General features: G+C 38.6%; 1 protein-coding gene across 1 annotated transcript; it reads right to left on the bottom strand.

The window, feature by feature from the left end:
- Nucleotides 1–20,368: 20,368 nt before the first annotated feature.
- LOC117297556 (forkhead box protein D3-like) lies at nt 20,369–25,710 on the bottom strand. The gene has a single exon (XM_033780653.1). It carries the CDS (start codon nt 24,871–24,873, stop codon nt 23,686–23,688), a length of 1,188 nt encoding a protein of 395 aa, XP_033636544.1. The 5' UTR covers nt 24,874–25,710; the 3' UTR covers nt 20,369–23,685.
- Between the last annotated feature and the right edge of the window lie 214 nt (nt 25,711–25,924).

Below are 25,924 nucleotides of genomic sequence, written 5' to 3'. Positions count from 1 at the left end.
GACAGTTTGACCTATTTCTGGGACATTTTGACATATATTCTGGGTCATACTGACCTCGCCATGGATCAGACCGACAGAACCGGGGATCTGGGTCAATTCAGACCTCGAAATGGATCAATTCTGACCCGGGTTATTTCTTTTTAAGCGCTAGAGATATGATGGTATGGTACGATAGACAGGGTGAAGTGAGACTTGGGTGAAGATTATACCACGTCAAATATACCAGCAGTTTCAATAGTACAGATTCATTATTAGAGGTGGGTTTCACTTCAGACAGAAACAAGTAGCAATTAAAAAAAACAATCGCCTATATCTGTGATTCTTACTGTGTGATTTCGGTGTCTAACTTCCGATTATTGTTCAGTATTATTTTATTATTGATATCTCCAAAACGAAACCATCTTTTGAATGAGTCTGGAAAAAAGAGAGGGTCGATCTCCTCATTATTTTTCATTCTCTTAAGACCGACTGTACTTTTTGTTAACGACACCATAAAACATGAGTTGATGTTTAAACGGGTATACTGTACATTTTCATGTACTGTGTTGATATATCCATGCTCACACCGGTAAAATGGATTTTCATGTATAGAATAATTAATAAAGACAATCATAACCGTACGGGGATGATGGAAAAAAATATTGACAGGATATAAAATAGAGCATTGGGTTTGATGTTTTTGTTTAATAACTCCCAAAGGAACGAACAACCTTGGGATGAAATGTTTTACTATCGTAAACGAACAAGATGCGCTTTAGAAGGAAAATATTCACAGATCTGTTTATATTTTATGTTAGTTTTTATAGATAGGGATGTGCATTGAATCATGAAGGTTAAAACTCGTACTCAAGTGTTTTATGATAATAAAACGTGGAGGTATGATTTTTGTTAATTCGATATAAATATCAACATAAACCACAAAGGAAACTGACTGGGTAAACTGTGCAACGATTTTAGGGGTTGAACAAAGACACATTGACAATACTAACATTGGACAGAAAGTGTGGAATTCAACCCCAAAAAGCATATCAACTTTACAACTGCCCTCGTTCCCTTGTTCGATTCGGTCAGAGTAACTTTCAAATGAGCATGTTTCAATCTTAATATTTAAGGTTTATGCACACATCAATTCCAGTTACAATTCACGCAAACCTTTTACAGTTTTGTACAATATGAAAGCCATTCTGTGAAAATTTCACCACAAAAATGTGTCAAAAACACTCATATTTTTTTTTTATCCTATGATTGTGTGCTCAAATTGTGAATATACAAAAGTACAGTTGGTGAATATAGACCGTTCTTCGATGCGTCTGTAGGCCTACATCTACCACGTCAGATCTCTTAGCCTGGCAGTAATGTTATTTCAACACGCATTGTGAGCACTGTATCAATGGCAGTTGCACAAAAAAATGTGTCCCTCAAAAAGTGCATCAATGTCCAAGTTTGCCATACCTCGCAGCTAATTCCACTCTACTAAACGCATATAGGATACAACTCGAGCGTATGAACGCATATAGGGACCCAAATTCCCTCCTCGCGATTTCACCGCGCTGGCAGGTGACTAGCATGATTCGAGACCACCTGTCCTTAAACAAAAACCTCTATAAAATAAACACCTTTAAAAAAAACATCAAGTTGGAATTTCCCCCTGCTAATACAAACGTCTGTCACTCGTAATTATAGGCAGTGTACACATAGCACTCTGCTGACTCTACGAGTTATATCTTTGCACTTACACGCTTGGGTAGCACCATGGTGCACGCGACACTCAGAAAACAGCCCTCTGCGGTCCGGCTTCCCCATAATGGGGCTATATAGTACAAGTTCATGTGTCATAAAAACACAACAGAAACATATTATAAAGGTCGAGGCGGGAAAAATGGAAAAGTAGGGCAAGCCGGTTTTGGCTTGCTGTTGCTACTGGTGTTCACTTGCAAATCGGTTACTTGTAAGACCTTGTTCCTTTTGCGGCCGGGGCGTTGAGGCATGCAGTGTGTGTGCCCATGACGGGCTGCCGGCGGGCTGGTATAAGCACAGGCTTATCAGAGCTGCCTCAGAGTTGGGTGCCTTGTACACGAACCCACGGTACAGTATAGCTCTACCTAAACCGTAACACGCCGTACAGTCAAAACACAGTGCAGAAGCATAGCCACCTGAGCGAATTATTTTCTGTTCTTGTACACTGTTGCGCGGGTGGGGGGTCCCAGCACCAACCAATGTGAGACAAAAAAAATAAAATACATGCTTACACACAACAAAAATGGAGACAAAAACTGCGCGAAATCTTAAAGCTGTTATGATATCCATAGTTTGCGTGTTTCACGGTACACTGCGCGCTTTGTATATTATTTATATGGTTTATATATCGTGACCTGTCGCAGTGAGATCGCTCACATTCGGTCTGTATGCATGCGCGCACATGCACTATACGTTGGCCTAGTTATTACGTGTGTGTTCTATTTTTCGCGAGTCGCCCCAGACTACATCTTAATACGTGTGGTACGTGTTCGTGTGCTGCCACTACTGAGCTGTACAGCAGCAGTTGACCATAGTGAGGTTTATAATGTATAAACGTAGGGGATGGTAAGGCTAAGATTGAGTTGAGTTCGTCCGAGTTACATGTCATTAGCACAGACGGTCAAATGTGATATTTTCTCGGGGGTCATGTGCAGTGTTCTCAGACCCCTTGGGCGGGAGTGGGTTTTTTTTTTCTCTCCAGTTTTTTCTTCTTTCCCCGGTGCTGCTACTGCCAAACAGCACTTACATATATCTTTTCATTGCATATGTACGTTTACGTGTGCCGGTTCATGGCAGGGGATGTACCATCTATATTATAGCGTTTACTTTACCTAGTGTTAATTCAATAGTGCAAAAATTGCCTATGCGCCTTGCAGTATATATAAGCTGTTCCACGCTGTGAATGGGGTGCTAGTCAACTGTACACACATCGGAAGGTTTTTTTTGTCAACCATAATATTATGCGTGATTAGTTAGGCTTAGAAGGGTTTTCATTGCAGATACATTTCTCTCACAATTGGCGCTCTCATTTTGAATTGTTCATGGCGAGTCGTTTTGATGTAAATAATTCCCCCCTTTTAAAATTGTTTTACTCTACATATTTGGAGTGGAAATAACGCATTCCTTTGTGCATGGGCTGAACAATAATTTCGTGTCTAATGTTTAGAATATAGTTGAATGAATATTGTAAATATTTTGTTATGGTGAAAGTGCATTTCATCTAAATCTCAAGTTTACATGGACAAAAAAAAATCCAATAAAATTCACAGAAACTTTGAGAGTTTTGTTTTTGTACTTGTTGTTGATGTTGTTGTTGTTGTTATATATTTTTTTGTTAAACGGCAGAATTTCAAGACGGAATTATTTGTTTGATCGGGGTTTTATGGGCCTTCGGAGTAGGTAATGATAAACAAAAATTGTTTTGGGTTTTTTCCCCCGAAATTATTTGGACCCACACGTATTTACAGCCACTGCTGCAAATGTTGAAAGGCGCTTCGTTATATAATCTATACACTCAAGAGCAAAGTAATGCCTCAAATGAACCAGGTATTTTAGATCAAATATCTCCAACATCAGTTATTTTCAATGGCTTTTCCTTGATTAAAGACACTGGACACTATATTGGTAATTGTCAAAGGCCAGTCTTCTCACTTAGTGTATCTCAACATATGCATAAAATAACAAACCTGTTAAAAAAGCTTTGGCTCAGTTGGTCGTCGAAGTTGCGAGATAATAATGGAAGAAAAAACACCCTTGTCAAACGAAGATGTGTGCTTTCAGATGCTTGATTTCGTGTAGAATGGTCTCGAAATCAATTTCGTGGAAAATTACTTCTTTCTCGAAAACTACGTCATTTTTAAGGGAGCCGTTTCTCACACTATTTTATACTTATCAACCTCTCCCCATTACTCGTTACCAAGTTAGGTTTTATGCTAATAATTATTTTGACTAATTACCAATAACCAAACAGTTTTGTGTAGAGTCAGAAATAGTGACAATCTTGCCAGCTTGGCCAGCTGGGTATTATTTTTTTCTATTTCATTTTTTTGTTATGATATAATATGATAACAATAAAATGGCACTTATAGAGCAAATTTCCAAAGATGTGTCCTAACACTGATTTCTTAACCACCCACCCACAATTCCGGGAAAAAAAAATCGAATTTCCAAACATTCTGAATAACCCCTTAGTTTACAACAACGACAAATAATATGTATATCTAGATAAGTATAATTTCTTTTTTAATATCCTTATTGTTAATTTTTAATGTTTTTTTTTTTTCTTTTCTTTTTTTTTTTTTTTACATTTGATGTTGGCATGTGCAACTCCGTTTTTAAAGTGTGAGGCATGTTTGAATAGAGAAGATCAGAATAAAAATAATAACATTTTTTTTTTTTTTTTTGCATGGCGCTCATCGGCCATCACTGTATTGCTCTGCTGAGCATTTCAAATAATGTCTGGCTGAGAAAGTCAAATAGAGGAATTACAAAATAAACTGATAAAACATTCAAGATAATAAAAAATAACATTGTTATATGCTAATAAAAAAAATAATCGTTTAAAATGTACACAGTTATCTCACCTGTGGTTTATTATTTGTATTGACATCAAAACATTCATGGAGCAAACTATGATAACATTCGAGACATAGATAACTGAAATAAAATTATCATGAAAAGTTATAATTATTCAAGTCATTATACAAAAGCAATATGAAACAGCAACGAAATCAACTATACAAAATTTGCCATTTTAATGTCTAAAAATCATTTGCAAGTAGAATATAACGATTTTTTTTATTTATTATTATTATTATTTTTTTATTCTCAGGTTATATCTAACCAAGATTTTTGTTAACGTATTTTTTATATAATTACTGAATGTTCATGCGAAGGCAATTTTGGTTAACAGCGGTTTACTGTGAGATTTCTCATGGATAAATATGAAATACGTAAATACATAAAATAAATTTAAAGGGTAAGAAATAACCTTAAAAAAAATAGATTGTATTTTCACGGTGAGCCACACTCCTTCAAATCATCGAATCTGTCTGTTTTACCCACCAAGTTAGTGCTTTTAAAAACACTTTTAAGGCCAATAAAATGCAGAGGTTTCATATTTTAATACAGTTAATCTACTATTCCGTTCATTCATTCAATTTAATTTATAGAGACACTCGCTTCAAACTGTTTATAATTCTTCGTTGAAGACTAAGCTTTGGATACCAACACTTGCCCGGCGGCATCTCCTTTTAAAGTTTAGGTCATCATCTTCCTTTGACGAGAGAATAAATAATTTCGTAGGATGATTGGTGCTCTCACTACTACATTTCCATTAAATGAGCATTCAGAATAACCAATTGATGACAATTCTGAGTCCCTGTGGGAAGCTGGAGTGCCCCTTTAATTTCTTGAATTGGGTTAATAAAACAGTTGATTTAAATCAATGAACCAGTGGACTGTAAGTCTATTAAAGTGGAAAGATCGCTAGTCTACTGGAATTCCAGCATGCTATATTGTATGAGTGCGTATGTGTGTGCTGTCGAGGCTCACACAGACCACAACAAAACAAAAATCCCTGAAATAATTTCCCAAATATAGTCCGACTGAATAATATTAGAATTTGCTGTTATTGAATGATGTAAATTGGTAGCGCTATGGAGTTTACGTGAGCTTATGAAGGGTCGTGTGGTTTGGGTGTTAGACGGTGTTTATTGCTTTTTCCGGACTGGCATCATAACGTGAGTGACGAGTGAGATAATCCAAGATGGCGGACCATTACTTCCTTATCCTTTGATACAGAGGTTCCCAGACTGAGGCTGGGCTGGAAAACAGCCTCCCACCAGGCCCCAATTTCATAGAGCTGCTTAAGCATAAAACTTTGCTTAAGCAACAAAAAGATTGCTTAGTAAAATCAAATTACCGGCCAGACCCCACTCAATTCTTATGCTAAGTTAACAACAGCTAAATTCCAGGTACAAGCTATGGCATGACATTTTTGCCAGTAACATGTGTAAAACAAGCAAGGCATTTTCGTGCCTGAGAATTTTTTTGCTTAAGCAGCTCTATGAAATTGGCCAAGGGATCAGGGAAGGATTATAGTGATTTCACAGGTGGTTCCAACGGGAATGTGCTGGTGGCTCTTGTTTTGGATATCGTTGGTCTGCGGTTCACACCCCCTCTGTGACCGGCATCGGGATTTTTTCGTTTTACATGAAAGGACCTAAAGAAGTATTGTATTGATTTTTTATGTCTGCAACTTGGTATCGAAATGGTGGGTTTCAAGTCGTACATGAGTTGTTGGCTTTGCCCCACATACGGTTCTTGCATGGATGGCTCCTTCAAAAGCTAAAAATCAAAATGTCTTCTTTCAGACCAAGACGACATATATGTTTCCTTCAAAAAATTTGGTGAAAATAACATCAACCTACGCACTTGTGGATCAATACACAGTCATCACTTTATTTATAGCAATATTCGTACAGTATCTCATGATGTCTGCACAAACACAAACGACTAGCTCAGTTTGGGTATTTAACATTAATGAATTAGTAAGTGCTTAATACAAAAAAGAACAAACTCATCTCCGACCGAGGCCAGACCTACGATAAAAAAGAACAATTATTGGCCTAGATAAAAAAAATAAACGACAGAAGAGAATAATAAAGGCCCAGATATTAACAAAGCTCCTGTGATGGAAAAATATATAAATAAATAAAACATAACAAAATATATAACCAATACCGTTTCTGACAACACTAGTGAAGCTTGCATGTTTTAAAGACACTGGACACTATTGGTAATTGTCAAAAACCAGTCTTCTCAATTTGTGTATCTCAACAAATGCATAAAATAACAAACCTGTGAAAATTCGAGTTAAATTTGTCGTCGAAGTTGCGAGATAATAATAAAAGAAAAAAACATCCTTGTCACGCGAAGTTGTGTGCTTCTAGATGCTTGATTTCGAGAGCTCAACATCTAATTCTGAGGTCTCGAAATCAAATTCGTGATATAAATTACTTCTTTCTCGAAAACTACGTCACTTCAGAGGGAGCCGTTTCTCACAAAACTACCAACCTCTCCCCATTACTCGTTGCCAAGTGAGGTTTTATGCTTATAATTATTTTGAGTAATTACCAATAGTGTCCACTGCCTTTAATTGGTGCAGGTATACATTGGTAATTCACCCATTTGGTAACGTAAGAGTAAGATACTGGAGGTAACGAACAGTGGGGTAATCGAATGACTACTTGCCGTGTAGGCCTATATACAGAGTGTAACTTTAGCCCACCGGGGTCCGAAGCATTTCGAGTTCAAACTGAGACCTCGCGATCGCTATTACGGAGGACATTGTCAGCCTCAATTTGGGCACCGAGTTGAGATAATGTATACAACGTAAATGTTCCCTCTATCTGTATTGACAACTATAGCACTAATAACTGCTTCAACAATTACCCGACTACGTTGAATGAATGAGGAGCAACACTGCTCCAAGGTGGGTAGAGATTCGTGGTGCCAGCCGCCCCCCCCCCCCCTCCACCCACCCCATATATAAAAACATAAAAACCAGTGCCTTTCTATACAGGTTTGGATTCAATCAATTAACAGTGAATGCATATTTATTGTCCAGCGATATTAACTGTAGGTCTAAAACATAAAGGTTATTTAAACAAATTCACACAATATTTGAAACAATTTCCATTTACTGACAACATTTGTTTGTTTTTACGGAATAATGAGACTGATTGGGACGGGAAATAAACAAAACAAGGGACCAAGTAAAGAAGACCTTTTGTTTAACAGAAAATAATAATGCTTTTCATCTTACCTTGGTTGGTCTTTTGGTCAGGCATCATGGTGGCATCTTTTACAAAACAAGAGCAAAACAACAACAACAACCACAACAACAACAACAACCACAACAACAACAACAACCACAAGGACAACATCGACAACATTAGCAACATCAACAACAACACCAATAGTAACAGCAGCAAAATCAACACCAACATCAATAACAAAAAACAGCAGGCAGCAGCAGCAGTAACAACAACAGCAAAACCAACGAACAACAACAACAACAACAACAACAACAACAACAACAACAACAACAACAACAACAACAACAGCAACAAGAACATCATTGATAACAACAGCAACACTGGTAGTAATAGCAACAACATCAACATCATTAACAAAATCAATACCAACATCAACAACAACAACAACAACACAAACAACAACAACAACAACAACAACACCAACAATAACAAATCTTAATTTACATAATCTAAAAAAAAAACTAAAAAAAACACTCCATTAAGGAAGTTGTACCTTTAAAAGACCCGTTAATTTCTAATGGTTGCAAAAGTCCGCTACGCCACGTCGTATTGTATGAAGGCAATCCATGCACTTGGATACACGCGATATCCTTGTTTGCCAATCCGCAGTAATAAATACACCCAACAATTGCTCTAGCCTTTAACTGTTTCAGTCATAAAATTATATTCAATAACCACGCACTATAACAACGGGTTGTTCTTTAATATTGCCGTCGCACTTGTCATTTTATTTTTTGCCCTCCTACGCGACGTCGCGTTCATGTATACACACTCCAGTTTTTATCTAGGTCGTGGGATTAGAAGCGGCGGCTACTCAAACGGCTGCCGTGGCAAGCCCGGGACCGCCTCCCCCAAATTACGCTGATTGGCAACTCTCGGACAAGGAGGCTCACGGCTGGTTGGACGGCAGTGTAGGGCAATCAGATTCATTAGGGAACATCAGCAGTTGCTTTAATTGACTGTTAAGGGTTGCACAGTTAAGGTGACTGTAGGTAATGACGTTTTCACCTGTGAATGTTGACAAGCTAATGGCCGGCTACTTCACTGTCGTTCAGTTTGGTTGTTCCCCTTTTTTTTATTTGATTTAACCGAATTGGAAATAAAAATCCATTTCTCATCGTTCAACTGGACAGAATGGGAGTGGATGTTTTGACAGCGAAACGGGGAACAGAATAAGTACAAAGTGATTACAACAGTTTATTAACGGGGTCAATAAGATTTGATGTATGTAATCAAATTGATTTGTAAATGGAAATTGTAATCACCTTATTCAGTGTATAACAAGTGTAAGTCCCTTACCTGAATTGAAGAAAAAGTGAATGAATGACAATCGTATGAAATCAGAGAGGCAAAACTGGACTCATATTCTGTTTCAAATAATATGATCATATCAAACTATTATCATATTTATTATGATTATAGGCCTACAGTCCAACATGATGATGTTATTTCCCCTCGTACTCTAAAACCGGGAGTCGGGGAGAAAAAAAAAATGCACGCAGAATTGCGATAAAAACTGGCTGTTTAAGTGTCCATTAAAGATATGAAAAATACTACCTGATGATGCTTTGTAAATAGAATGTACGTGAAATACACAGCGTAGTGATTACGCATTAGGTTGGAATCGTCATACTTATTAATAATATTATTTATTGTTATTGCAAAACAAAATATTGTGTGTGGTGTTTACATGCCGAATTACATTAAACAAACACCAATGTGCAAATAAATTAAGGCTAAAACACATCGAGCTTAATCAATATGACATACAACAACAACACAAATGGAAAACGGAAACCGATTTTTTTTCTGCAAAAACATCAAGTTGTTTGATAAGTTAAAAGGGAAATTCGCAGACAAAAATATTGTGCTAAGCAGTTCTTCCACAAGTCAACAACGACAAACAGGAAGACAGAGTGAGAGGAAAGTGCAAGAGAATCCCGCTTCTATGAAATGAAACTTTCTCTCTTTGTAACAAACATGTTGGAACTAGCTCATTTTATTGACTAATGAGTCCTTAATCTAAACGTGTCTGTATTTCAAGGTATAGTTGAGCAGCCCTCGGGCGAGGCCTTTAAAGGCAGTGGACACTATTGGTAATTACTCAAAATAATTATTAGTTGATGGTATAAAACATTGTGAGAAAAAGGCTCCCTCTGAAGTGCTATAGTTTTCGAGAAAGAAGTAATTTTCCACGAATTTGATTTCGAGACCTCGGATTTAGAGCTTGAGGTCTCGAAATCAACCATCTAAACGCACACAACTTCGTTTGACAAGGTTATTTTTTTCTTTCATTATTATCTCGCAACTTCGATGATCGATTGAGCTCAAATTTTCACAGGTTTGTTATTTTATGCATATGTTGAGATACACCAAGTGGGAAGACTGGTGTTTGACAATTACTAAAAGTGTCCACTGCCTTCAATACTTTAAACACAGAAAGAACTTCTCTGAAGAAATGTTACAAGAAAACCATCATGAAGCCATAAACAGTCAATATATATCAGGGATATCTGATTTAAATTAATTGCTATAATATGTTATGTTCGTTGATTCGGGCCTGTATGCTTCGCTTTAAAGAAAGGGAAAGGGCAACCGAGGCATCTTCCCCTTGAAAGAGCATCCTATGAGGAAATTGTAAATTTCGGCTGCAGCATCTCAAGGGCACCAAGGCAAGGACCATGGGGCAATAACCGCCTTCGTTGCCCTTTGTGGTGAAGTATCAGGTCTGACTCCTGTTATTGCATTGTTGATGTGTGTGCGGGGGCGGGGTTACAAGAAATTATCTCAGAATGTTAGATATGGACCGCTTCAAAACAAAAAATAAATAACAATTCCCGTAGTTTAGTTGATTTCTTAAGCAGGTTTTATAACATTTGCTTTTTGTCAAGTGAGGAACAAAAACACTGGCCCAGATGGACTCAGTCAGGGGGGGGGGGGCGGGGTATGTTTACCAAAACGGGTTTTTCTTAAAAAAATAATAGACGGATACTTTTTATAAATCAAGAATGATTTATTAATCAAGAATGCTGTGTTCCAACTTGTTATTTTCCATTAAAGGTAAAAAACTTTTTTTTTTAAATGTGCTTTGCTTTTCTAGTCAAAGTCGAATCAAATCTACCGAGAATTTTCTGTAGATCCCCCCCCCAACTTCCCTCCCTCCCCGGTGTACTTCTATGAACGTCACTGGACAAAAAACCGTATCGCGCGGTAAAACATCTTGAAGTGTCAGGGCATGTAGGAAATTAACGAATAACAGCTACCCAATCAAGACCGCTCGTTAATAGTCAAGTCCCATCTATAGCGGACGCTAATAGAAACCACAGTATCGGGGAAAACTAATCGATTCTACCGCGACGTCTATACCGAGTCTCAGACAGTTAGTCACGAATCGAATACCCTGTTTTCCGAGGATCAGTGTTATATAAATTCGCTTAGCATCGTTGCTACTCTAGTATCGATCCCAAAGCATCGAAAAAAGAAAAAAACAGTCGCCATGCATGACTCGATCTTCACACAGGGTCACACACTGAACTCGTTATTATTAAACAACATTATAAAAATACATATTTTTAATTATACAATTGTCTGTTTTCCTTCTTCTTGGAATCACAGGCTATGACCTTGATATCACACTTTCGAGCTCTAATGGGTATACAAACATTCCACTAATGAAATATAGACCGACATACATACCGTCAACAATCGAACAGCCCTGATAATGGATCGATATGGAGCCTATATTTCGCAGGTGATAGTCAATCGATTTGCTACCATAAGCTTTACACGTACACTCCGTTCAAAATCTCTCTCTTGATACACACTTTTTGATCAGATGCGGTTTGTCAACATCAATCGGTCGACCTACATTGCCATAGATTCAACGTGTGAATTGTGACAGATTATTTTTCTATTTACTGTAACAAAACAATCACTGAAGTTGTTCGATTTTGCGCGTCCTAGTTTTGAAAGAGAGAAAAGAGCAACAATGGCAAACAAGGTTGTGTTTGTGAGATGCGTTTATAATGAGACCATTGGCAAAGGCCCCATTACATTCAAGCTAATAACCACAATATTATTATCACAGACAAACTATGCTTAGCAGAAACGGGTTATCAACCAAAACAAATTATTGACACTATTGTCACTAATGCCCTCTGTTTACGTTCATCTCTACAACGCAGATATTTGCACTGTGAAATCGTTTTTGTAACAGCATGAGGGCTCATTGTGGCTTATTGGAAAATAAATTAATTCCTATACCTGAAATTGTCAATAAACACAACACTAAGACCGACGATATCATCCTATATAGAAACACTGGGATCTTAATTTGAATGTGAAGATATTTGCTCATCTAGAAACAATATTTTAAATCAAAGTTCTGCCTGAAACAAAGAACTCACAATGTTATTACTTTTCGTGGAAAACGACGTGTTTACAAGCTCGCAGTGATACACTAAACACAGCAATACAGGCACAAACACAGATATCAATAACAATAACAAACAATGGTCACAATATTGTCTCATCTGGCTCTAATGAAGATTCTTTTAAATTTTTTGAATCTGTCAAAGTGTAGGTGTTGAGTTCAACCAATAAATTATTTTCTAGATATTTGTTAGAACAGTATAGCCGGGATATATTGGCAATGGTGACATTCAAACAACAAGTAGGTGGTACATACAGAGTCGATCCTAGCTCTATGATATAAGCCTCTAAAAACCATGTCTTCCTTAACAGTGTCAAAAGGGCTGATATTTTATGTTTGGTATGTTCAGTATAGTTTGACATCAACACTAGAAGGCATTGTAGGAGCTGCATAAGGTGCCGATACACAATATCCATCAACTCGCGACCTGTGTTTACCGTTCGTGCGGCCCTGCCACCCCGTCAATGCACCCGGTAAAGAGAGGAGGGAAAACGGGAGGCATTTCCAAACCCGTTTGCACAATTCGCGAACGTCTATATACTTGTTGTTTAGCGTGTAAACTCGTGGAGATTGCCTGGCCTGGAGAGCTGCAACTACCGGGGAGTTACACGATGGATAACTGCTCTCGTAACGGGAATCAAAACTCCACTTTGAAACCGTGTCTTTCTACTTTTACTTTTTTTTTTTTTTTTGGTGGAGTTGATAGAACATTGTGTGTTTAGTGTTGTTGAACGTGCAGTGTCGGTTGAACGGCTACCGGAAAAGCAATAGTACAACCCCGGTCATAGTACCGAGTGACTGGGCGGCTGTAGAGTCATACCATATAACAGAGCTCCTGAAATTAAGGAGTAAACCAACACAATGAAGAATGATTGAACACTTGGCAGATGTCACTGGACGCGTGGAATTGGAAAAAAAAATCTCCAGGAAAAAAAAATCTCAGGGAGGAAAAAAAAAAAAAAAACAGTGTGTTGCAAAACAAACTCTGGTATAGACTGAGCTTAAAACGGCACCATGTGTGGAGGAAATAGTGAATCGGTGTTGTGGTGGAACGAACTATTTTATTATCTACGTCGGGGTTTTATAAATCAAGCATGGAGGAGTAGATGTGGTTTGCTTCGCGGTTTGGAGCTTTCGCGAATCGATTTTGTATTTGAGGCTTAAGGTAAAGGGTATTTGCTTCATCGGTTGACAGCAAGTATAAACTGCTGGGGGTTTTGTGTTAAGCTTAAAGAGGAGTCGTTGCGGACTCCGTTACTGATTCTATACACAGGAAGAAAGAACTCAGCGAGGGGAAAAATTCCGGAAATTAGGGGCGTTTTTGACAATGAGGTGCTACGGTGAAGCACATCATCCACATCTGATCGCAGGACCCGTGAACTCTTTTAACAGTTGCGAGAATTTTCCCCTCCTTTGAAAAGCACTTTTCAAAAAAATTGTTTGTTACTGAAAACTGAAATATATCTTTGCGATCGCTAGAGAAATCAATCAGGAGATTTGTTATAGTCTGGAAAGCTGATTCGATACACATTGGCTAGACTGTTGATTGTTTATTACAATAAGTGGAGCGGGTCTACCACTGGGAGTTATACACAAACCGTCATCAAACATCAAACTGCTCCATCCAATTAACTGTTATAAGATGTAACAAAGCGTTAGCATTTGCACTAATCGGCATGAACGATTCTATGTCTGACATGCTACCATGCATCCTCCAGAAATGTAACCTTTTATTAAAATATTGTTTTGAATTTGGGTAGAAAAGGCCGAAATGTGTATCTAGAAGAAAAAAACATAGCACAATGTGGCATTTAGAAATGGGATTTGATCCAGTCCTCATATAGACACAAATATTAAAGCATGTTTTCAGAATCGAGATTAGAAGCAAAACAAATTATGAAGTTTGTGTTTAAATGCACTCTTCCACAAACCAATAGTGTGTTTATTCTCCATTCCAGACAACAACAACCTTTCCACACTTGTTTACAAAATAATAGAATGACTGTATAAAATCATTAAAAAAAAATATAAAAATGCCCAATCACATTACGCCTAAATTCTTAAAATACTTTCCAAGATAACTTTGAAGAATTTACCAAAATCGTTTCTTATGAAAAACAATATTGTCTTTTCTCTATATTCTTGGTGACTGACAATCAGTTCAGCAACAATATTTCAAGTTGGTGGAAATAAATATTGATGATTTGGGGGATTTTTTTTTTTTTTTTTTCATTTATCTAAACAACGAAAACACTGTAAGTGCAGCACAAAACGAAACATATCAAAACATCCGTTACATAAAGTTACCAATTTGGAGTTGCTTTTTAAAGGAACATTGTTGCAATCATAGTTGCAACCATTGCAATTACTTCACTGATGAGAATCTTAGTTCCAGAAAACACCGAGGTCTTGTTCTACCTCTGGCTCTACCTCTAGCGGAATGAAAAACAACCTCATTTGCAGCCTTCTGTAAACTCTTCTACGAAGTCATGCATTTTTATAATAATTATGACCATCATCAGACTAATAAAAAATAATGTAGACATATTAATATTAATTCAATATGAGTATCCTTCATAATTGTGTTTTTGAAAACTGAAGTGATTGGCATTTCTTTTACTGTGACTTTTTTTAACGAAAACTTCCGGGAAAAAAAATTAATTTGAAAGACTCGATTTGATTGCCTCTTAGTAATTGAACGATTATATTTGAAAAGATTTTTCTTAAAACGCATTGACAAAAAATGACTCTCTCATAACCTGTACCAAAGAAGAAGATTTCACAATGTTGTGCCTAAATTTGGTTAAATAAAGTTAACAAAATATGTCTTCGTAGCCAGAAACATGGGTCAATTTCATATCTGAAACAGGACAATCAACCCACGAGTTGATCATATTTTATTTAAGAAATAAAACAGTAAATAATCAATTGAAAGTGTGTTCAGTCCATTTAAAATTACCTTCCCCTTCACTTTACGGTAAAAAGGAGCCCTCTCCCGCCGTGTAGTTTTAGAGCCACTTGCCCTTTGCCCAGACAATGAACCCCCATGGATATTCAAATAAGATGTAAGTGATCATAAATATTTAAATCCGAACGCTATACAAGTGTTGTTATCTTATAATATGCACGAGTGCCAATAAATGTTTATTATTGTCAAACATGGTGCGGTCTGAAAAAAATGTTACAGATAAACTAAAGAGTTGCCAAGCCGTATAAAGGTTAGGACTATAGGGGAAATACGCACTGTTGCATCTGGAAGCCCATAGAAAACTGAAGTGTACATAACTGGAAGCATAGAGCAAGGACGACTGAAAGAAACAGTAACACCCACTCCATAGACAGAAAATTAAAGTCAAGACAAGAACCAACGTCATCATTACCTAAACTTAGATAGACAACTTTTGTAATCAAACCTTAATCTTGTATCAACCACCCCCCCCCCCCCCCCTAAAGAGAATTCGGACAGTACTTGTGAAATTTCTGACCACCCCCCTCTAAAGTACATAACATGAAAACAAAGTCATAATTACCGTAATTTAGATTGAACAATTTGTAATAAAAACTTTGTCTTGTAACAATCACCTCCACCCTAAAGAAAATTTGGACAGTACACTTGTGAAATTTACGAACACCCCTCCAAGACAGAAATTATAGTAAAAACGTGGAAACAAAGTCATGATTACCGTAATTTAGATAGAACAACTTGTCATCAAAACTTCGTCTTGTAACAACAACCCCCACCCCAAAGAAAATTCTGACAGTACTTGTAAAATTTGCGAAAGCTTAGGATGTTTTTGCGATATTAATGTCAATGCACCAACAACACCTGGTACGAGGTTATGCTATTCCAACTCCTTAGAATATTGAATAAATTCAATTATAAAATTTTTTTTTGCTTCAGTAATGTAATGTAATAAAATAACGATTTTAAAAGTACAACTTACAGGTTATGCTGGTCGGTAAATGCTTGACAAGAAAAAGTGTGTGATTGAAGACTCATGATGAAAACATCAGAGGGGGGGGGGGGGGGGCTGGAAATTGCCATGGAGTTATACAGTCCTCTGGTTATGAGGATAAAAAAATACATGGTGGTTGTATGTTTTTGAGCTTCGAGGCTCCGAAATCCAATCCGCTCCATGTTTTGTTGTCAATTTTGTTTCTCTTTTCTGAATGCTTTGTTTTGGGGGCAGAGAAGAGATGCAGGAGAACAAGACCTTAACCAATAGAAACTTAACAAAACAGTGTTAGTTAAAAATGTAACTATTGAAATAGTTGAAAATCACCCTGAAGAATAGTATCAGGAAATTTGATCAGGAAAATACACTCTATTGATGTTTGTTTTACTGTAAGCACTGTTCTTAAATTTGTATAAAATATCGTTCTGATGTTTTCCAAACGACTTCCAGCTAATAGCAATAAGTCAATTTTATCTATTTATTAATTTATTGTTGTTGATATTTTATCACCTCACAATTTCCCTTTATAATGCACTAGGGGCCACCACGCTATTTTTCTGTTGCGATGACTATCAAACCGAATTCAATTTGCAGGTTACCTAAAAAATACACAAACTCGATTAGCGTTCCCCGTGCGTTGGATCTGTATTGTTCCTACTGAGTATTAAGCGACCATGACAGCTCCACGCTAAGCAGATTTCATAATCGACTAATTGCCAGTGTTATTTTATCTAGTTAACCTGGATATCTGAATCATAAACGTTTAAATACAGCGAGACACACATTGCCGCTTGTGCTTGTGTGTGTGAGTTGTTTTTGCTCCATTTTTTTGTGAACACGCTACCGTTCTACCAAGGCCGCTGTAATTAGAGCTGATAGAAACGCTAAATATTAGTCATGATCAACAATTTTTTGACGGAAAATGGCACTGGAAATGTTTAAAGGGACTACGATGGCAAATAAAACACAATTCTCAAGTGGGGATATCTTATTACAGAAGATGCTGACGAGCAGGAGATGAGAACAGTTAAATTTTTCCCAGAGCTCGGGAAAGTACGAGTTAGGCTTTAGTGCTAACACATGTGCGTATATTTATAGGTAAAACCAAAATAAGTATTCTTTATCCCGATGCACATTTAACATCTATTAAACAGTTAAATTGTGAGGTTTAACGGAAGATTGTCTTGTGTTTTTGTACTGTCCGCGATTAAAGTGGTTCTGCAATATAATGACAAGGGTTATGATGTAACAATTCTGAGCCCTATAGCTATCCAATTCTCTTGGTCTTCTTTGATCTTAGAGATCAACAAGTTGGTGGATGATTTGTGTTTCCCTGTAACATTGAGAGGAAGCGATGACAGATGAGCCAACATGCTTGCTATGAGGTCTCGTCGCCTGCCTTTCGAACGAGTAAACACACTGCAGTTGTAACATAAGGGATTCACTTTCAAATAATATTAAAATATCGCCCAAATTCAGAACTGCCAGTTTTATAATTTAAATCACAAGTGCTTCTTTGTAAATCTTTGTTTAATATCTGAAATAATTGACAGACATATCAGGGTGCGTCACTAATAATACGTAAAAAGGTAAATTACAATATCACCCAAATTAAGAATTCTCTTTTCAATTGAGGATATTACATCACAAGTCCTTTTTTTTTTTTAATCTTTGACAGAAATATCAGCTCGTTTTGGGGTGCGTCACTAACAAGTAACAAATAGTACATTTTACGGTATCACCCAATTCAGATTTTTTTTCTCGTTTTGTTTTACTTTGAACAACCCGTATTAGAATTGATGATGGTAAATCACAAACAAGGCCTTCTTTGAAAATTCTTGTTTAATTTCACAAATAACTGGCAGAAATAGCAGCTAGTCTTAAAAAGGTTCCTTAGAAAAAGTGAATATTAAACAGGTTAAATTTACTTCACATCGCTGTGAAAAACATTGTCCCGTAAACTGTCAGCCCTCGCCCCTCGCGTCTCTCATTTGGTAAGGGTCGCAGGACGACGCCGGACTACCCCCAGCCTTCTGAACGCGTTGCGGGACAATCCCTCGACGTAGCAAATGATGTGCCTATTCCCATGTCTAGTATTTGGATCTTTGCATTTATAAAGCAAGGTGATGTTACGCTTAGTTAATCAAAAGAGATTCGAATAAACTCAGTGGAAGTTACACTCCCTTATCATTATCACCCTTTATTAAAGGCAGTGGAAACTATTGGTAATTACTCAAAATAATTATTAGCATAAAACCTTACTTGGGGAGAGGTTGAAAAACATAGTACAAAACATTGTGAGAAACGGCTCCCTTTGAAGTGACTTAGTTTTCGAGAAAGAAGTAATTTTCCAAGAATTGATTTCGAGACCTCAGATTTAGAATTTGAGGTCTCGAAATCAAGCATCTGAAAGCACACAACTTCGTGTGACCATGGTGCGACAATGGTGTTTTTTCTTTCATTAATATCTCGCAAACCTCGACGACCGATTCAGCTCAAATTTTCACAGGTTTGTTATTTTGTGCATAAGTTGAGATAAACCAACTTTTAAGACTAGTATTTGACAATAAGCAATAGTGTCCAGTGTCTTTAAAGTAATTGTTATATTATATAAATGTAATCAAAATTGTTGTATTTTGTAACAAGGGGCTCTGATTCCAATTGTTTTAATACCCATTTTCATAGTACAGGTCTATGAAAATTCTCTCGAATACTTCGTTCTAAGGTTTTATTAGTCTGGCTTCAAACATCCCAACAACTCATTCCGAAGCACTTATTTTTAGCACTCCTGTCTGCTAATTTTATTTTTAGCATGTTCTTTTTCTCAGAAGCCTTGTAAAGGAAATCGGCTTAAATTGATGATGAGAAAGTCCTTCGCAACAGAAACCCTTGCAGTTTACCCAACATGAGGCTAAACACAACATAGGAAACCCGGGCATGAAATCGTAGAAGAAAATGATCTGGTGGAAGCCACATATCCGCAAATTAAAACCTATGAAGTATTTTGTAAATAAATTGAATGAAGAGGTGTATTACAACTCGCGTGAGTCCAATTGTATAAACGATTGGATTCGTATGATGTGGTTGCTCAACTGCACCGATTGGAAACACCGGGCGGTGATCAATTTGGAAATTTCTACATTCCCCGACTTCCTGCATAAAAAGCAACAGGTCGAAACGGGGAGAGGTTTTTTTTTCTCTCTCTCTCCCGTCAGTGTTTACGCAACGATGACAATATCACAACCGAAAATGGGTCGAGTAGAAATATCTATTCAACTGTGGGCGTCTCTTTAGAGTACGATCATATACGTGATTGGAAATTATCACAGCAAGAGATAAGTTTAATAAAAGTGTTGTTTTTTTATGAAAGTACTGATTAAGCTGAAAGAAATTCTCGCCCAAAATAATTCCGTGTGTGAGAAAATTGTCCGCATACTCAACGAAGACACAATTAGCACACGCAAGGCGTCTCCACCGAAAACGTTAACCCAAATTCGGTGTTTTCTTGTAGTAAAAAAAAATGAAACATTTTCACAGGTTTCTGTCTGGTATATATAAAATATTAATTTAGAAATATATATTTGGTTTGCGGTAACACCATGTATCTACTTCCCAGGTAGATTAGAGAACTGTCTTGCTGTATATTCTACTACCGCGGAGTAGATTTACGGAATTCGGTAGACATCTCAGTTCAGAAAAGAACTGTCCTGGTTTTAAACTTATTTAAAAATGTTTTTTTACCAGGTTCATTAAGTGTTTGTCTAAGGTTGAAAACGGCGACCAATTTTGAAGCTTGGGAGACTTCGCAGTTCTGAAAAGAACTGTCGAGCTTTTTTAACTTATTAAACAAATAATCTATCTTTTCCCTGATTCATTCAATAGTTGTCTAAGGTTTAAAACGGCGACCAATTTCTCTCTGTTTTGTAACACACATACACAGACTCGAAGCTCCAAGAACATAAGACATAAACTCAGAATTATTTTTTCTTGACAGACTTAAGGAACACATCGTTCCTCTCTTTTTTTTTTTTTTTCTTCAATTTTTTTCCATACAAATTCCTGTATAACATTCACATTCATATACATGGCCAACAGATGTATTTAGTTTGTTTTTTATCACAATATAATTGCACAATATTATACACACAGTGTCCAACGTTTTTTTTGAGCTTCGTTGAACATAATAATAAAGTGTCTATTTTGGGCGACCCAACAAACCAGGCCGAGCCTTTAAATATAAGATAATCTTTCCGCGGTTTACTCGATTATCAAACCGATTGAATGAAAAAATCTACCTGTGTTACACAATTTACCAAATAACACCATTTAAAAAAAGAACAAGCTCAGTTACTGTGTGCTAAATCTAAAGAATGCAGTTCGTGCTGTATACGGCTAACCCTTGTGTAGTGTCTTTATATGTTCATACAACAACATCACTTCAATTAGAGTTCCGATTTCCATTGCAGTTTGGTTGGGATGTACATTTTTCAAACTTAGGCCGTGTCCGAAACGGCGACTTCGGCTACAGCTACGGCTAGATCGCGCGCGTCTGCCTATTCTTCAACACTGGTAGACGCGCTGATCCAGACGTAGCTGTAGCCGAAGTCGTCGTTTCGGACACGGCCTTAGTGGATCTCGAATGTCACGGTGGTTGGGGTTTTCAAGTGAAACAATTTTGTGTACTTCTTCTTCGACAATCCAACAAATCTTTTGAAAGGAATATTTCTACCTGCATCGAAGAAAACTGTCAACAAATGATTTCTGGACAAACTGAATTCATTTTGGAAGCCTGCTGAAAAGCTCAGTTCCGCGCCAAACCAAAAACGAAATTGCTCTCACTTTTGGCCCCCCTAAAAATCGGGGTCAGACTATCAAGAACTCAGCGATGAAATGATTTTATTGGGTGCCTTTTTGTGTCCTACATTTTTATCTTTCATCGCTATTATTTTCTTCTTGTTTTAAAGTATCTGGAAGGGGTCTCATTTCAGTTGGTATGCTTCGTAAAGGCAAGTTCAAATAACCCTCGATTCTGTTCCACCACAAGGTTTTTTGTTCTATCCTGTTTTGAAACTGTGAAAAAAAGGCTATAAAATGATCAGGGCTGAATAACACTGCTCCGGGTTTCGGGTGAACTGTGCCCGTGGACACAAGAAATAGGAGTGAAGCTCTGACTGTCATACTATTAATAGTTCCAAAGACCAAATAAGTTCTGGGGTTTACTATTTCCGTTCAAATCCTGTCCTTTTTTCTTTATTTTTTCTTTTTTGGAGGGTGAGGGGTTTCCTACTGCCCGGGCAACACCTGCAAGAAGAGGCGATTCTATAACTCCGAGAACGGTAGTGCTTGCCGGGCCGCCTGCCGTAGTGGGCCAGGGGCTATGCGGCGTAGCACTCGGTCGCAACCGGTTGAACATGAAACCCAAAACCCGCGACACACGAGTTGTCTTTTCAGTGGTGTTGGGTGGGCGGTGGGGCGGCCATCCAGGGGTTAGCCTGCCGGCCAAAAATGAAGAAGAAAAAAAAGGGGTGGCGGTTGATATTTTAATAACAACAACAATCATTATCATCAACCATCAAGGAGCTAAACATCACATCACCTCTTCAAATTGCCATGTTTGGAATGGATGGAATAGTGCTGAAAGCTATGACATGTCGGTTTAGCTTTTGGCTATTTCACACAAACGATTCAAGTTTTATAGCTTGGAAAGTATAGGCTGGCCTTTTGAGGTCTGTTGTGCAATAAGTTGAATGATGGACTGAGATGGTCTGACTGATTGGCCTACATACAACCACGGCCAAATCAGACCCTCACGTGTAAGGTTGGCAATTTCATACGGACAGGCAAAATACAGGACTCTACTATAGGTCATTCAAAAAGGCATTTTCAGACAAGGTTTTAACATAGTAACGGAAACAGCCATTTATAAAACCTGCATTATAACTTAAAATCTTATTAAAGTAATGCTTTAAACATAAACTGAATTTGCTGGTAAAATGGCTGAAAATAAAATGGACTAATAATCTTTATCATCAAAATGAGCACCTCGTGCACCACAATAAAATAGTTTGCTGTACCTTAGTTAAGTGTGATTAACCGTTTAACTAGTTATTTAAACTCCTAGTTATATAGTTTGTTACTTGGTAAAAATCATACTCGTAAATCTTCATAATTTTGTTTAAACCTGACAGCGGCAAATTATTAATATTTAAAGGCAGAACCTTGTTCACAGAATCATTGGTTTTAGCAGGATAATGTTTAACTGGCATTTGTTTTGTGTTTTAAACACTTCGGTCCATTCTCTTAAATTATTTTACAATTTTCAGTTGTGCATTATTTTTGCCAAACTTCTGAAGCATAAACTAGCCTCAAGTCGGCACTGTTATTCGTCACCATTTTTTTTTTACTCTTTTTTCTTTCACGTACAACAGAAAGACATCCATAAAAATAAAACATCTTGAACACGTGTACAATCTAAAGTCAACTGTATATACTATTGCGGCACATCACATGAAACATTTTCACTTGTCCGCTCTTGGACACCGTATTATTTACTCCACCAATAATGGTCAAATTATCTCCTTTTTTGCAATTTTTGTTTTACTGTGTGCAGTCTGTGTGGACAAGATTCTACAAATATGTTCAATCTACTGAATATAAATATACGTTTTTTTCACACCAATGCTATTTCGTTATCTAGTCGGTATTATGTATATTTGTTTTAGTGAAAGGACATTTCACTTACACGTTTTTATAACGAGCTTGCATCATGAACACCGTTGCTTACTAGAGAGGAGCACTTTGCCTTCATCCCGGGCGAACAAAGTTCACATCCAGTCCACGTTTCAAAAAGCATTATCTATAATAGTTTGTTTGAGTCCTGCTTGGTGACAATGTACATTATACATAGATGGCTTTAATCGGGTGTATACGGTTTGCGCAAGTGACCCGTATTGAAATTGCGAGAGAGCCTCTGTTTTCTCGCACATCACACACATACAGTAACAAACGCCAGTCTTTTTGGGTGATACGGTATCATGCAGTGTTGAAATCGACCGTGATCCGGCGCTGTTGCTCATGGGTCTTCACGCTTCCAAACACCCGCCACGATCAGCCCCGTTTCTCGGTGGAATGGAGGCAGTTCGCGGCACGAGGATTGTCAACGTGGGACGGCCAGTGAGCAACCAAGCTCGGGAAAACTCGATTCAAACATTGACTAATTAGTTTTAATCCACAGTTTTAAAATTCTACTCAATCTTAAAAACTGGCTTTTCTTCTTTTTAGTTCAGGGTGCAGATTAAATGTAATTTACAGTCAGGGGCCTATGCACAATTTGTTTTGAAAGGCTTACCTGACAACTGCTGTCCCGGTGTTCGAATATAGTTTCAATATATATAGATATATATTTTTATATGTGTATGTATAGATGGTGTCCGTGTGATCAGCGCCAGGTACAAGTTGTTGCCGCTAAACCATTGCACTGTAAACACTGTCTGTATTTTTCGAGATCGAAGGACGAAGGCACGGGGGCAGTAAAAGCGCTTGCTGCCCCAGCTGTGATGAAGGGTGAGAGGGCCGAGTGTAGGCTCGTTGGTGGGCGGAATGCCAGCAAGCTGTTCACAGGTGAGGTAATGCTACTCGTGCTACTACTTGTGCTGATGACACTATTTGGTGTGTTGCTCGAGTTCGTACTAGCACTGTTGCCGATGAGGCTCTCTATGCTGAAACCGGAACGGACTGGGGCTGCTGTAGTACCGGCCGACATGAGGCTGCTCAACGCCTGGCTGTGTAAACTGTGCGCCGCTGACGTGGTGAGGGACAGAGGTACGGGAGGGGGGAGCGGCGAGACGTAGTGGTACGGTAACATAGCGTGTGGGTGCCCGTAACTAATATGGTGCCCGTACGGGCTGGCGGCCATAAACGCCGAGTGTTCACGTAGGCTGATCCCCAGGTCTGGATGGTGCCGCTTGTAGCGTTTCCTCCTCCGCAGGAAAGACCCGTTGTCGAACATGTCCTCACTTGCCGGGTCCAGTGTCCAGTAGTTTCCTTTCCCAGGGTTACCGGGCTCCCGTGGAATTTTGATGAAGCAGTCATTGAGGGAAAGGTTGTGCCGTATGCTGTTCTGCCACACGGGGAATTTCTCCCGGTAGTATGGGAAACGGTTCATAATAAACTCGCAGATACCGCTTAGTGTGAGTCTTTTCTGCGGTGATTGAAGAATGGACATAGTTATTAGTGCAATGTAGGAGTACGGTGGTTTGACCGTGCTCGACTTAGCTTTTTTCTCGTCGGAGTTGCTGTCGGCGTCTCCCTGTTTCTCCGACACTAGCTCGATGTCGTCCGAGTCCTTGCTGTGAATTTCAGACTCGTCCTTATCTGCCGAGTCAAGCATCTCACTGTCCGAGAACTGTTCCATTGGATCGGTGTCTTTGACTTGCCGTGCCGGTGGCAGAGGTAGATCTTTCCGGCAGTGGAATGCGACGGGCCCCGGTGCACCGATGATTATCCCGGAGTCGTGCTGTTGTTGCTGCTGTTGCTGTTGTTGCTGCTGCTGTTGCTGTTGCTGCTGCTGTTGGGCCGGAGCGCTCACCTTTGACTCCTCCATGGCATTAGCGGAGCTCACGGTCATGTCTACGCCGGTCTGATCAGACGATGGCCCCGTCGTCTTGAGCTGTCCTGAAACGGGCGTCGCCGGTTCGTACTGGCTCCGCGGCCACCTAAAATCAACCCCGTCCGTCGCTCGACAATCGCTGAGCAATACAGTCAGTCACACTCAACTGCCTCGCAATGACAAGTCAGAAGAAAACAGCCACGGAATTAGGTTATCCCCACACACGCCTGCGTTTCACAGTTGAGGTCGCTGTAATGTTGTTAATACGGGCCCACTCCACGGGCTTGTGTTCGCTTCAGTGCAAACACACACAGTATACGAGGCCAGACATCAGTCACTAGCTTGGCTGGTCGTATATTCGGCGATGGCTGGGTGACCACAAACCAACAAAACGACTGAAGAAAACACTGTGAGTTCAGTCAAAGAAAAAAAGGTGAAAATTTTGCAAGAAGTTTGTTCGTCCCACCTTAATAAGCCGGGGAACAGAATGTCTCGCCTAACATGACCGTTGTCATCTTTATCTATAGCAAGCTCGGGCACATGTACAGTTTCTCACCACGTGATCTCCCAATGTTGTCATTTGTCGGCTGGTCGTCGGCTCATTTGCATATCAATGAAGTTTGCCCAACACTTGTGTCCGCCTATCTCTGATAATTAGATGATTTTAACGCATCAAACAATGCAACGACAGTTTGGTGATGGACACTCTTGGTGCATCAGTCTTTGGTGGGATTTCAATCGTCTCACGGGCCGGCAAGGTAAGGGGTTGAGTCTCAGTGAATGTTTCTCCGTGAAAAAGAAGAAGGGGAGAAATATAACATCGGTAGCCAATACCGCCCACCTTCAGAGCAGAGCACCTTGGACCTAATGAATAGCGGTGAGTCCTGTTGCAGAAACCAATATATATACAATACACACCGTGTGTTGGTACAGCAAGATCATTATCTGCGATAACTTTACGGTGACGGTAAAGGGCGCCCTCTCCCGGTGATGCAGTGACGGCGCTGCGAGCGATACGATTGGTCGAATGATCTGACGGACTGTCACAGGTTAGTCGTCACTGCACCCT

This window comes from Asterias rubens, chromosome 12 (genome assembly GCF_902459465.1).
Source record: "Asterias rubens chromosome 12, eAstRub1.3, whole genome shotgun sequence".
Taxonomy (NCBI): domain Eukaryota; kingdom Metazoa; phylum Echinodermata; class Asteroidea; order Forcipulatida; family Asteriidae; genus Asterias; species Asterias rubens.
The sequence above is the reverse complement of the archived record's forward strand: the minus strand, read 5'-3'. Positions and strand labels throughout refer to the sequence as shown.

Bases quoted from the DNA above. Each gene is read 5' to 3' on its own strand.
- LOC117297556 (XM_033780653.1), bottom strand. From the start codon at position 24,873: ATGACCGTGAGCTCCGCTAATGCCATGGAGGAGTCAAAGGTGAGCGCT.